At 38.2% G+C, this 12,776-nt stretch overlaps 1 protein-coding gene across 1 annotated transcript in view; it reads right to left on the bottom strand.

The window, feature by feature from the left end:
* Positions 1-735: 735 nt before the first annotated feature.
* LOC588905 (coiled-coil domain-containing protein 6) overlaps positions 736-12,776 on the bottom strand; it is a 36,171-nt gene continuing 24,130 nt past the window's right edge. Inside the window, exons 4-8 of the mRNA XM_030979903.1 lie at positions 10,805-10,908; positions 6,897-7,054; positions 5,864-6,112; positions 4,964-5,100; positions 736-4,105 (exon numbers count right to left, since the gene is read on the bottom strand). Of these exons, the coding sequence (XP_030835763.1) occupies positions 4,001-4,105; positions 4,964-5,100; positions 5,864-6,112; positions 6,897-7,054; positions 10,805-10,908 (753 nt within the window). The 3' untranslated portion in view covers positions 736-4,000. The remainder of the gene's footprint in view (positions 4,106-4,963; positions 5,101-5,863; positions 6,113-6,896; positions 7,055-10,804; positions 10,909-12,776) is intronic.

The raw sequence follows: 12,776 nt of genomic DNA, 5'->3' as shown, positions 1-12,776 counted from the left end.
TCAACTCTGTCCATGTGTGAAGTGTAGAAGGAAGAAACTTCAATGAAATCAGCTATATTTCTGCATTGCACCGTCCGTCTCTCTCTCTCACTCACTCACTCTCTGTCTCTCTCCCACTCACTCGTTCCCCCTCACTCTCTCTCCCCCTCAATCTCTCCCCCCCCCCCCCCCTCAATCTCTCTCCCCCTCAATCCTCTCCCCCTCATGTTCTATCCCCCTCGCTCCTCTCCCCCTCTCTCTCTCCCCCTCACTTTCTCTCTCTCATGATTTGGTCATGAACTATCTGAAACAGTCTGTCAGGGGATCATCAAGCCATCAAATTGATCTTGCATGTAATGTAATTGATGAAACACCCTTGGGAACATGTTTCTCAGAAGACTGTCTGGTCGCTTAATAGCTATCGTTACACTTACATCCCAATCTGGTGTTCCTACAGAATTGGGTTAACCTATCCACTCATTGTTTTCAGCTTTGAGGAGAATAAAAGCAATGTGAAGAGGATATTCCTTCTGAATTTTATTTTTTAGAGATAAGTTTTTAATTAGAGATACGGTAGTGAGGAGAACATGAAAGAGAGAGAAGGGAGAGAGTGCATGTGTGTGGAGAGAGACAGAGAAAGAGAGAGAGGGAGAGAGACAGACAGACAGACAGAAAGAAGAGAAAACGAAGGGAGTGAGAGAGAGAAGGAAAATGCGACACATTTAAGTAAAAGTAAAAAAACTCGACACATCATTCTTGCGTATTTTCAATATATATTCGTATTGATTCAACTCACAGCTGACAAGAAAAAACAAAACTTTGAAGTAAAAGTTTCTTTGATACACCACTCATTGATTTACATTCCTCCAACATAACTTTCCTCGTATTTTCCAAATTTTGTGTGTTAACCACAAATCATACACAAAAATAAAAATGGCAAGTTACATAAATGAACATGAGTGAATAAATCGGTACAACCACTGCTGCTAAATATATTAGTGTGGACAGACTCCCTCGCCCCTTTAAGCCTTGTTAGAACATGACACGACAACACCCCTGCAGTTTTTCATAAGACAAAGTGTAATATGCTACCCATTTCTGCATGTTGTAACACAGGGCTCTGGGAATACGCACAAGCCTTGTAGCACATGCAGTTGTCATTCATTTACATGTAAAACCGTGGCAGGTTCATTTTTTTTTGCGTTGGTTTATATGAACAAGCCTTTATGGGGAATATTCGTTATAATATGACATGATGTACATGAAAGGGGTTGTACACCACACTGAAGTCTTTACTGACATAAACCGATCCAATAAAGTCCTAATGTCAAACAGAAGCTGCATGTCGGGATGGTTCTCATTGAGACAAAAATCTACTTCCTGCATCAAATCAGAATTGCTTTAATCAAATTTCTAAACAGTGTTAACATGCTCTCAACAAACACATACATGCTGCTGCCGTAACTAACAACACATACAACATTAATGATGGGCAGGCATGGTACATTACAAGACAGAGAATATATCTTCAAGTGAAATTGAAAACTGACATGAAGGTGAAAATTGGAAACAGATATACGGTAATTTTAAAGTGCAAAGATGGCCTTAATCTCCTTCATGGATTTTCTGGACAGGCATGCGATTATAAGGGAGTGATAATACTGATTAGCTTCTTCTTTTTCTTGATTAAAAGGTCAAATACCCTTGCACTCAAAAGACACAATTAACAAAAACATTCCGAGCGTTAACTCACAACCATTTGTTTTCTTAACATGGCATGGTTTTTAAAAAAGAACACTTACTTTGGATAGCAAAAACTCAAGTATTTACATAAAATCATTAATTAATTAACTACTTCAATCTGAAATTTACAATATGTACATTTCAATCTACCTTCGGTCGCTTCCTACATGTATATTACTGAACTTGAACATGTAAGATAGTCTTTGCAACTAGTCGTAAGTTTTCTGAACTGACACATAACAACTTCAAATATACATGTATTTTTTTTAATACACATGTAAGGACAAAATTGTTGAAAATTTAGGGGGGCAAAGGCAATTTCCACTCAAGAAAACTGCATAAAAATTGTAATAAAACAGCATCAATGAATTTACTTTCTTAGGAAAAGTAGAAAATTAGAAGACACAAAAATTTCATATTTTGATTGCTCTTTCAAGAGGAACAAAATAAGACTACTACCTCATAATAGCTAAGCCAATCAGAGTACAAGTCGGATAAAAAAGATATTTATGGAGTATCTTTAACATGATTTGAGTTTACAAGAATATTAACTTAATGAACGGGGAAGTCCTTTTACAACAATATTATTCATAGAACTTCTCTGTAAACCTAAATCAAAAGAGGATTTTTAAGTGATTAAATATCAAGAATGTATTTGTTAGGTAAATACACTGTGCTGTAAGCAACATTAACAGTGAGATATTGACTATAAAATGAGCAACAGCGTACATTTATCTGTGTGCAGTTTATAATAATGTGCTTTGCAACAATGCTGGACATATTTAAGTACAAATTCACAACGACTGAATACAATGACCGAGTTCTAATGTCAGATAAACTAGAATAAAGTTAAATAATTATGATGGAAAGTTGGAAACTTCAGCTCAATGCTGAAAGTTAACTTAATGATATCAAATATTTGTGGCGAATTTTGGAAGAAATTTGTGCTTTTACCCTATTCTTTTGAACACGATACATTTGTCAAGTGCTTTAGAATGAAAGTAAGAAGACAAAGGGCTTTTTAAGCTCCTGCAATCTGAAATAAAAATTCATTAATGAATGTTGAAAGGTTTCAAATCAAAGCTCCGGCGTTAAAGGCCCAATCAATACACTTCAACTATTTTCATAAGATATTTCTTTATTCCTATCATCCATAAGAGCAGATTATGTACTCAACTTAGAACAGATGTCGACATACAGGTACAGTTACAGTGAATCCTGATCATACATGAAATGAACGCACGCAGCACAACAACCACACTTTGTTATACATGTATCTGCACAAGTAAATACATATCCTCTGATATATAGAAACAATCCAACCTATACAAAAATATCTTCTTCACACCAAACGAACCTTCCTTCCCAATGTATGATCAATTGTTTGGTGAGTTTGCCAAACTTCATATACATTCACCTGTTTTAATACATATATAATCCCATACTTATATAAGCTGTTACAAACTTCTTCTTCTTCTTGCAAAATATATACACATCGTGCATAGCCGTGAGAAAATCACTTTCACATTTCTTGCTCCATTTGTATGTTGAACACAACATGTAAACCTTCTCAACCATTTCTTATTTTCTCATTTTCAAAACGTTTTGAAACAAATATTCTCAAGTATCTTGCAAACTCTAGTTGCCCAATCATCCATGTAAGACAATAAAATGATGAATAAAAAAAAAATTTGTAAAGTCATACGAGAGACAAAATTAATACTAGACCTTGATAAATACAGCAATGCACTAACCCTAGGATGGATGCGATACAAAGAAAGATGTCTGATATTGATGATACGCAATGTATCATAATGTACATCGTAGCGATATAAGGGAAATCCCCTCAATATCATCAGCAGGGGAATCCCCCTTTGAGAAAAGTAAATGAGATCGTCAGAAATCCCATGCATAAAGGCATATTCATAAGTAAAACACTGAGCTTAAACGCATTTAGTTTTGTAAGGTTATGAATATACGAGCGGCAGATATGATATAAAGTATGATCACTGCATGAAGCAATGAACCTGAACCGCAAACATGTACAACGCTGCTTCCGTACTCCTCATAATAGGCAATGGACGGCCCGTGCTCTTATTCCAACGATCCGGTCCTGCTACGATAATTCCTGGCCATGCCGAGCACAATGATGCAACTTATGTCCATACAAAGCCGATACAATATCAGGAGAAATACACGGAGGCGCTAAAGGCATAGAGGGTCCGATTACATCATCATCCCCAGATCAGAACTGAAGTTCAGACGGCTGAATTCGCGACTATGAGTTACTGGATGGTGTGCTGGTGTAGGTTGGATTCGTTGGCTTGACGAAGCGGTCGTGGTGGCCTGATGGCGAAGGACCTTGGGGCTGGGGCCTAATTCTCTGTTTAATATGAAGATATGGAAGAAATTCAAAAGAGATATATAATTTGACTTTGATTTTGACAATGGACTACATTTGATAATTTCAACAAATCAGTTGAGGGGGTTGTCCTAAAATGTGAAGTCAGATTTGTCTCATTATCTCCCATTTAGCTTCTATTCTACTCTCTCTGTTTCTTCAAATCTCTATTTTTTCATTTATTTCCTTTTCTTTTCTTGTTTTTTGTTTTCCCCCTCTATATCCCCCCTCTCTACATCTCCCCCCCCCCTCTCTCTCTCTCTCTCTCTCTCTCTCTCTCTAAACTACACATCAATCCCTCTAATTCTTCACTTACTCTCTCCTAACTTCTTAACATCTCTATTTGTTTAATTTCTTTCCTTCTCTCTCTATCTTCCCCTCTCTACCTCCCTCTCCCCCTTCCTCTTCCTCTTCCCTCTCTCTCTCTCTCTCTCTCTCTCTCTCTCTCTCTCTCTCTCTCCTCCACTACACATCAATGCCTCTAATTCTCCACTTTCTCTCTCCTAACTTCCTTTCATCTCCCAATCTCTCCCCTTCCCTCCCTCCATCCCTCCACTGTCCTGTCTCCCGCCCCCTCCTTAACTCACCATGTGAGGGTTGAGTGGTGCTGGTCACCCTCTCTCTACGTCTCTCACCTCCCTCTCCCCCTTCCTCTCTCTCTCTCTCTCTCTCTCTCTCTCTCTCTCTCTCTCTTACACTACACATCAATCCCTCTAATTCTTCACTTTCTCTCTCCTAACTTATTTTCATCTCCCAATCTCTCCCCTTCCCCCCCCCCCCCTCCCTCCTTCCCTCCCTTCTTCCCCCACTGTCCTTTCTCCCACCCCCTCCTCAACTCACCATGTGAGGGTTGAGTGGTGCTGGTCCAACCGGTGGAGAGGTGCCATACGGGCTGATGGGTGATGGATGACTGGCCGTGGAGCTGGCAAACGAGGCACCACGGGTGGCTGGGGATGGGGGAGTCATGGCGGGGTATGCTGTCATATCAAGAAAAGACAAAATAAAACATGAAAAACAAACGTGAAAATACCAACTCTGAATGAAGACCAGTGATGATCCATTTCAGTTTGCTTCAGAATCCAAATCCTTTAAAGAAAAATTACTAGTGCCGTAGATTCATCATCATCGTTTAGTGTCCGTTTTTCTCCCTGCTGTGGGGTTGAAAATGTCATTTCCCAGCCCACTGCACTACTTATAGCTACTTGCGCCCTCTATATAGCAAACAATGCTTTATCGGAGCCTGTTGGTCCCCCATGATTCCCTTTTTCTTATGTTAATTGAGAGCTGATTTGATGAGATAACCACCTGTTAGTGACCTTACAGAAAGGTCTAATCCCCCCTGGCCAAACTAGTGCAGATGGGCCTCTAAGACTCTTCTCTGAGCCTTATGATCTTCAGTATCTGCCTGGTTGAGGACAGATGCTCTAAATCTCATTTTGAAACAAATGTAACTCTAACCAGGTAAGATAGGCCTGACTGCTAAGAAAGCATAAATGCTTGTAAGTAATCAACCAGACGGACGACGGCTATCCTCTCCGAAGGACCTGGTAATGAGGATTAATGCCTTACCAAAGGGTACTAGCGCATCACCTTGGTTTTGAACCTGAGTCACTGGATTACGAGACTACTGCTCTACCGACTGAGCTATCGGGTATGGGTGATGATATCATCCTAGGTCTTAGACCTCGAGCCATCTCAACCCTCTCTAGTCATCTATCAATCTTTGGTACAAATTCTTACCAGGTGAGATAGGCCTGGCTGGGTTAGGTGAGTAGGGGATGGGTGATGATATCGTCCTAGGTCTTAGACCCTGAGCCATCTCGTTGAATTGCCTCTCATCATCCATCTCCAGACTAGACTCGCTCTCTGACAGGTGTCTGCTTAGGGCCTCTCTCCTCTCCTGCTCCAGAAGGAGCTTGCGCTGGAGCCGGACGTTCTCCTCCCGTACTTCCCTCTCGTCCTGCTGGATGTGGACAATCCTCTCTTGGTCTGGATTTAAGAAAAGAAAAAGGAGACAAAAATATTGTTAATTGCTAATAATAATAATAATAATAATAGGGATTTCTATAGCGCCGTCTATCTAGAAATTCTATTCTGAGGCGCACTAATTATAACCCTGTCTTTAGCCTAGCTGCCATTACAGCGCTCCAGCATTTCAAGGAATTAATTCCTGCCAGGTACCCATTTACCTCACCTGGGTCGAGTGTGGCAAATGAAGATTAATGCCTTGCCAAAGGACATTAGTGCCATGTGGGGATTGAACCACGACCTTTCAATTTCAAGCCAAGTGCTTAAACCACTTGACTACGCACTGCTACAAACTGAAACTCTTGTATCCATCCCAGGTGATGCTTAAGGCACCTACAAAGTAGTAATATTACCCTTGCTTTAGTCCATTTGCATTAAGATGCTAAAAGCATTAATGAAATAAATTCCTACCAGGTACCCATTAAATACACCTGGGTGGAGAGTGGCAAATCTACCGATACATAAATTTCTTTTCAAAAGACAATCGAACTGCGAACCATGTGATCCACAGTCTGCTGACCTATCCACTAGACCAGGGAAACGTTTCACAAAGCCTGTTTTTCAATGACAAATGACAAAAATCAGTGACAAATCTGTTGATAACCAATCAGAAGCAAGGATTTCAGTAGCTTATAACAAAAACTGTCATTTGTCACTGATGACATGTTTTGTGAAACGGCCCCCAGGTCACCTCTACCGCCTTCCTTCAGAACCAATGCAAATCATGAAATACACAAAGACTCACGTTCCATCTGAGTGGAAAGAAGCTGGTTCTTGAGCTTCCGGACTTCATTCCTGAGCTGTTCCACGTAGCGGGAAAGCGTTTCTGTCGTCTCGCCATTTTTTATTTCACGTGGGGATGGTGGTGCTGAAACAGGCTCGTCCAACTTCTCCTGCAGATTTCTATTAGGGAAATAACAATGAAGAAAAAGTGATTTATTAGATTTTTACAGCAGCAATCGTGCTGTGTTATCAGAAGATCTCAAGACATTTTTATCTCTTCTCTCTTACTATGCCACAGAATTGTATATTTGAAATTCTGTTGAACAAGTTTCCAATCATCTCTCTCAAGTGTTCTGCCAAGGACAGGTCCACGCACCTGGGTCATTTGTAGTTCTTTCTCCATCCATCCCTCTCTATATTTAACCTTCTTCTTCATTATGTCATATGATCTGGTTTAAGGCGCTTGACTGGAGATGCGAAGGTCGAGGGAAATATCCTTTGGTAAGATATTAACCTGCACTTGCTACTCTCCACCCAGGTGTTAAATAGGTACCTGGTAGGATGCGACCGCCATTGTTGGTCAAACAGATTTTAAGCGTCAAGTATTGCCTGGCTGGAATGCTCCCCAGGGAGTGGAGATTGTGCACACAGTGTGTGTGGGCAAGCACTGCATCCAATGACCGAGGTAAAAGTATATTTTTAAAGCGCTTAGAGACATTGTATTAAGCGCTATATAAAAGCTAAATAGTATTATAATTATTATTATCCTTCATCTACCAAGTCTGACACCAACCGAATTCTTGGTCTTCCTCTTGCACGGTTACTATCTAAATGTATCTTCCCTTCCAAGATGTCCAGGAGCATGTTATCCCATGGATGCGTCTTATTCTTTTTTTCTTTCTTCCTTTAATCATAGTACCCTCTTTAATTGTTCACTTTTTTTCCCTAACAATCTTCAGGAAATATTTTCTGTACATGTACATTCTAAAAACAAACAGATATCTAATCGTCCAATACAGTGTCTAAACTGTGAAGTCATGTGAATTATTCTATTGTATGATATACAGCTTGCTTAGCGCATCACCCAAAGAATAATATCTTTATCTATTTTCCATTAAAGTCAGTTAGTCATTAAAGTTTAATTGTTTGTTCTTGTGACTTCCAATGACCAATAAACATGTAAACCAATGTAACCCACAAGGCCTACAAACACAGCTGGGAGCATTTTATTATATGCAAGGCTGTACAGTTTCATATTTGTATAATGGGTCTATAACATTTTGAAATAAAAATGTAGATGGTTCCATTTCTTTACAACAAACGGATCAGTCAGTAAGCTACAAAAAGAAGAGCCTTATGTTTGTTGTATGCAGCTACTAATTTGTTACCCCCATTAGCCATTCATAAAAACATAAACCTAAAATGGTTTGACATGTACGGTACACTGTAGTCGCTGTGGCATATTTTCTAACTGATCCACTAAGTCATGTCTGAGTATAGCTTTAACATGCATAATGGCACCATCCAAATTGTCTGTCATCTTTTATTTATGATGACCTTACATAAATCTGTCATGGATCATAACTCTCCAGGAATATGGCCCTAACTAACCTGCAGGATTATGTACATAAAGATTTATGCTGGTAATTTTCTGTACATAATCTCTCAGATAGACTTTGGAATAAGACACATCTGTGATGGTCATGTTTTCCCATCATGCTATCTATAGATTACATGTGAATAAAATATTTATAAATTAACCCTTGGTGTTGTTTTCTCTGTTTTTTTGTCGCCTTTCAATATCAGGGGGGTGTTTCACAAAGATCCTATTAAGTTGAACTTAACTCTAAGTTGGACTTAAACATTATGGGGAGCTATTTGCAGTCTTAAAATAAAATATATTCAGAAGCGAAAAATTCAATTATTTTAGACTTTTTATAAATTCCACATCAAGAACATGAAATCTCCTTGATGATAGAATATCCGAATGATTTGAATCAACATTTGATGCCTTTTAACATAACTTTTACAAAATATTTTCATAGATGCTAACGGCTTTCCATATCTGTTAAGTCCAACTTAGAGATAAGTTGAACTTAGGATCTTTGTGAAACACCCCCCTGAGCTGATAAAGCTCCTTTCATACATGTAGGGGGGGGGGGGGGGGTAAGGTCAAAGTCACAGAGAAATCACATCAAATCGTTGGAAGCCCAATGCAACTGCATTGTGAAAGAGACTGTCTAAGAAGTTATCAGGAAAGGCACGGCTAGGTTGATCATGAGATAAGAATTGTTGTGTCTTGAGAGCTTTTCCAATCGTTGAAATGATTGTAAACACAGACTCAATAATAGAGCTTATAATTTGCAAACAAAATACACACAGATATGAGTAAATGTGACTACACACACATATGGCATCAACATTCTGTCCAAGTTTCAAACTAATATTTATTATTTACATGTACAGTTAAGAACTCTATTATTCATACCCTTGCCAAGTTTTGTATTTTTTTAAGTATGTGAAATATTGATTTTCCTGATGAATGTACTTGAGAATATTTCAACCAGTCCGTCATTCATTCTTGAGTTATGAAAACACACAAAGTATATCAAATTTACAAGGGTATGACTAATTCAGTTGTTACATATTTGGAATATGAGTGCATTTCAAGAGATATCCTTTTCAATAACACTGCTACGATTATATTCTCCAAACAGGAATAAAACAAAGATGGAGAAAGCTCACAAACCATTTCCTACCTTTAGCAAAACACACATGTCTTTAAAGGGATCCGGTAACTTTGTCTCAGATTCTGAAAAAAAATCCTCGATTTAGCTTGTGATGCAGTGATGATTATAAACCTTTAGGTCAGTCAGGAGCCCCATGACTTTTACAAGCCGATCGCCTGTCTGATTATCAAGATATTTATGAGTTGGAATTACAAATTTTGAAAACCGTTCGCCTGACGGTTTTCATAACACTACAGTCTATTGGGGAAAACGAGTATGGTAAAACCGGTCACTCAAAGATTTTTACTTTTTTGAGGCACTTCTTGATCATTTTGAAGCGCAATTTTTTTAGGGCTTCAATATTACACCATATCACAGACACTGATAACACTTAGGGCCGTGTATCTCAGATTTAACATTGTTAAACGATCCCTTTAAGGGAACATCCTACCGGCCAGGTCGGAGCCCTTACATTGTTCATAAACATATCCTATCAAGTATCACCAATATTTGCCCACATCAGCATGATGGCAGCATTGGATTTCACTATCTGCCTCAAAGCATGTGGTTTTAATGTCTTTAACTTTATACCAAAGCCTCTCAAGCACCTCGCTAAGCATATTCTTATTATCTTAAAGGATGCGCTAAGCTTGATAATAACTTATTCACACTGAACGCAGAAAAAAAAAATTAAGAGAAATGAGAAACTTGAAATTGTTTGCTCTTGTACTTTGGACCAGGATCCCCATCTTCATGAATAAATCTTGGAATTTTTGTCTAAAAAGAATAATTAAAAATATTTGTAGAGTACATGACTACATGTACATGTTGGTGTTGTAGCAAAAAATGTAGGAAGCCTCAATTTTCAAAGTTCAAATACTTGTACGTAAATCTTGGATATAATGGGTTTTTTTAATCAAAGAAAGATTAGTAAAATTTGTTCCACCAATTTTAAAATCAAAACAATATTTTTTAAATCAAACATGGATTAGTAAAATTTGATCCCCTTATTTATTTACCACGAATAGTGAAAACACTTTACCGCTCCTTCAAAGTTCAAAAACTTGTACGTAAATCTTGGATATAATGGAGTTTTTTTTTAAATCAAAGATGGATTAGTGAGCAAAGATGGATTAGTGAACAAAGATGGATTAGTGAGGTTCGTCTACTCATGTTACAAGAAATAGTGAAAGTACTTTACCTCTTCTCTGCTTCCAATTTGTCCATTCTCTTCCACAATCTGTTGACTAAGGCTTCTTGTTCTTGCTCTAGAGCATTCTCCAGGTCTATCTTCTCTCTCTTCAGCTGTAGTAGACAAGATAGCAGAGAGAGAGAGAGAGAGAGAGAGAGAGAGAGAAAGAGAAGGGGTGGGGTGGAGATGGAAATGATGATATATCAGTTACAAGGTTAAAGGTAATATTAGGACATTCTCTTGAATGAATAATTTTACCTGTCAATCTGTCATGCAGCTAGCACACAAAAATGATTTTACAATTATGAATATAATCTGAAACAAAGCAAACTTGAGAGCAATATACAGGAGATTTCCTTTTTAATTTTATATAAATTGTATAAACAGGACTGCAAGCAACACAGCATCAAAATTTGATCTGATGTATCAATGTTTCAAGTCATTAAGAATACAAGAGCATTTCAAGAGTTCAAGAGCATCTCTTTTCATGCAACATTGCAAATATTCTTCCATATTTCATTTTGTAAAATGAGAAAGCTCACACACACTATTTTGCATAGTCACTAGAAGTCAATCTCCTCTTTAATGTCACACAATCTTATTTGGGCTGCTCACATGCCACAACACATCCAAATATGTTCTATGACATTCTCAAGTCAACCCAAGCATGAACCTAGCTTGTATCTAGCTAGGAGGCTTGATTGCTTCCTGGCCGACTCAAACTGCCAGACGTGCAAGAAAAAAAAGGAAAATAACAATTAACTTTTACAATGCAGGGATGTGAACGTAAATAGACCACAACATTGTCAGCTTCCTATATCGGTTATCATGTGCAGATCACTTGTTGTTTTCAAAAAATCTTTGAAAACAATGTGCAATGTGTTGGTAGTGGGTTCGAACCCCGGCCTCGTCATACCAAAAGACGTTAAAAGACGGGAGTTGCTGCTCCCTTGTTTGGGGTTCAACAATAAGGGATAGAACAACGTCGTTCTGGCGCTGCTCAGTGGCTGCCGGGCTCACGATCAATTGGGCAAAAAGAATTTCCATTTTTGGTTTAACTTAATAAAATTTGGAGTGGACTTTAAAATATTATTATTACTATTATTATTGTTATTATTATTATTATTATCTGTGCCCCTTTCTTGTCATTTTGACGATACCAAAACTCATCTTACATGTATACATGATTGACCTTTCCTAATTACTAATAGACAGTTTCTTCTTCTTCTTCCAATGCTGGTACAGTACGCAGGCAAGAGTACTTTCTTACTCTTGTGCTGTGCTTTTGTTAAAATGAATTCCTTCAATTCAATTTCAAACAGCTCAATCTCTGAGAATCCATCAACCTCTGAGATCTTCCAGCCTGGCTATAATGTGGTTTGAAAAGATGTAATACACTGTAATCCAATGATGAGTACTGAACTCTTATCTTTAAAACCCTCACAACTTCATGTGAACTTTGTTATGACAGGAGTGGAAATCCCACACCGAGATTTGAACAAGCGTACTTCAAAGGCAATACTGTATTCCTCGGCTGAAAGGTACCGTAAAGGTCGCACCCTAGTTTGACAACTAGTTCATGTAAACTCAAGGCTGCCTTTACGCCAGAAAAAACGGTAGTCATCTTTTTGAGCACTGGTGGTAATATTTCAATCTAGAATTTCAAATTAGAACATTTTCTCTGAAAGGTCATAATAATAAAGGAAATCAAAATGATATTTAAGCTTTAGGGATTAGAAGTTTAGAACCATGCAAATATTCATGAAAATGCATAAACTCTTGCTGAATATCATTGCAAGGCGGATCCATGCAATACGTCCGGGACAACTTTTTTTCTTTCTTCATATTTTATCTAAAAATGAAAAATCTCAGTGGACTGTAAGTACTAGTACTGCAAACACTTGCAAAGTGCTGCATCGGTATGGACACGTGAGCATGGAATTGGAACTACACAAACATGTGGCTAGATAGGTTGTTTAAA

The sequence above is a fragment of the Strongylocentrotus purpuratus genome, unplaced genomic scaffold, assembly GCF_000002235.5.
Source record: "Strongylocentrotus purpuratus isolate Spur 01 unplaced genomic scaffold, Spur_5.0 spur5_scaffold_10, whole genome shotgun sequence".
NCBI classification, from domain to species: Eukaryota; Metazoa; Echinodermata; class Echinoidea; order Camarodonta; family Strongylocentrotidae; genus Strongylocentrotus; species Strongylocentrotus purpuratus.
Note: the sequence above shows the minus strand (reverse complement) of the source record. Positions and strands in the feature narration are given on the sequence as shown.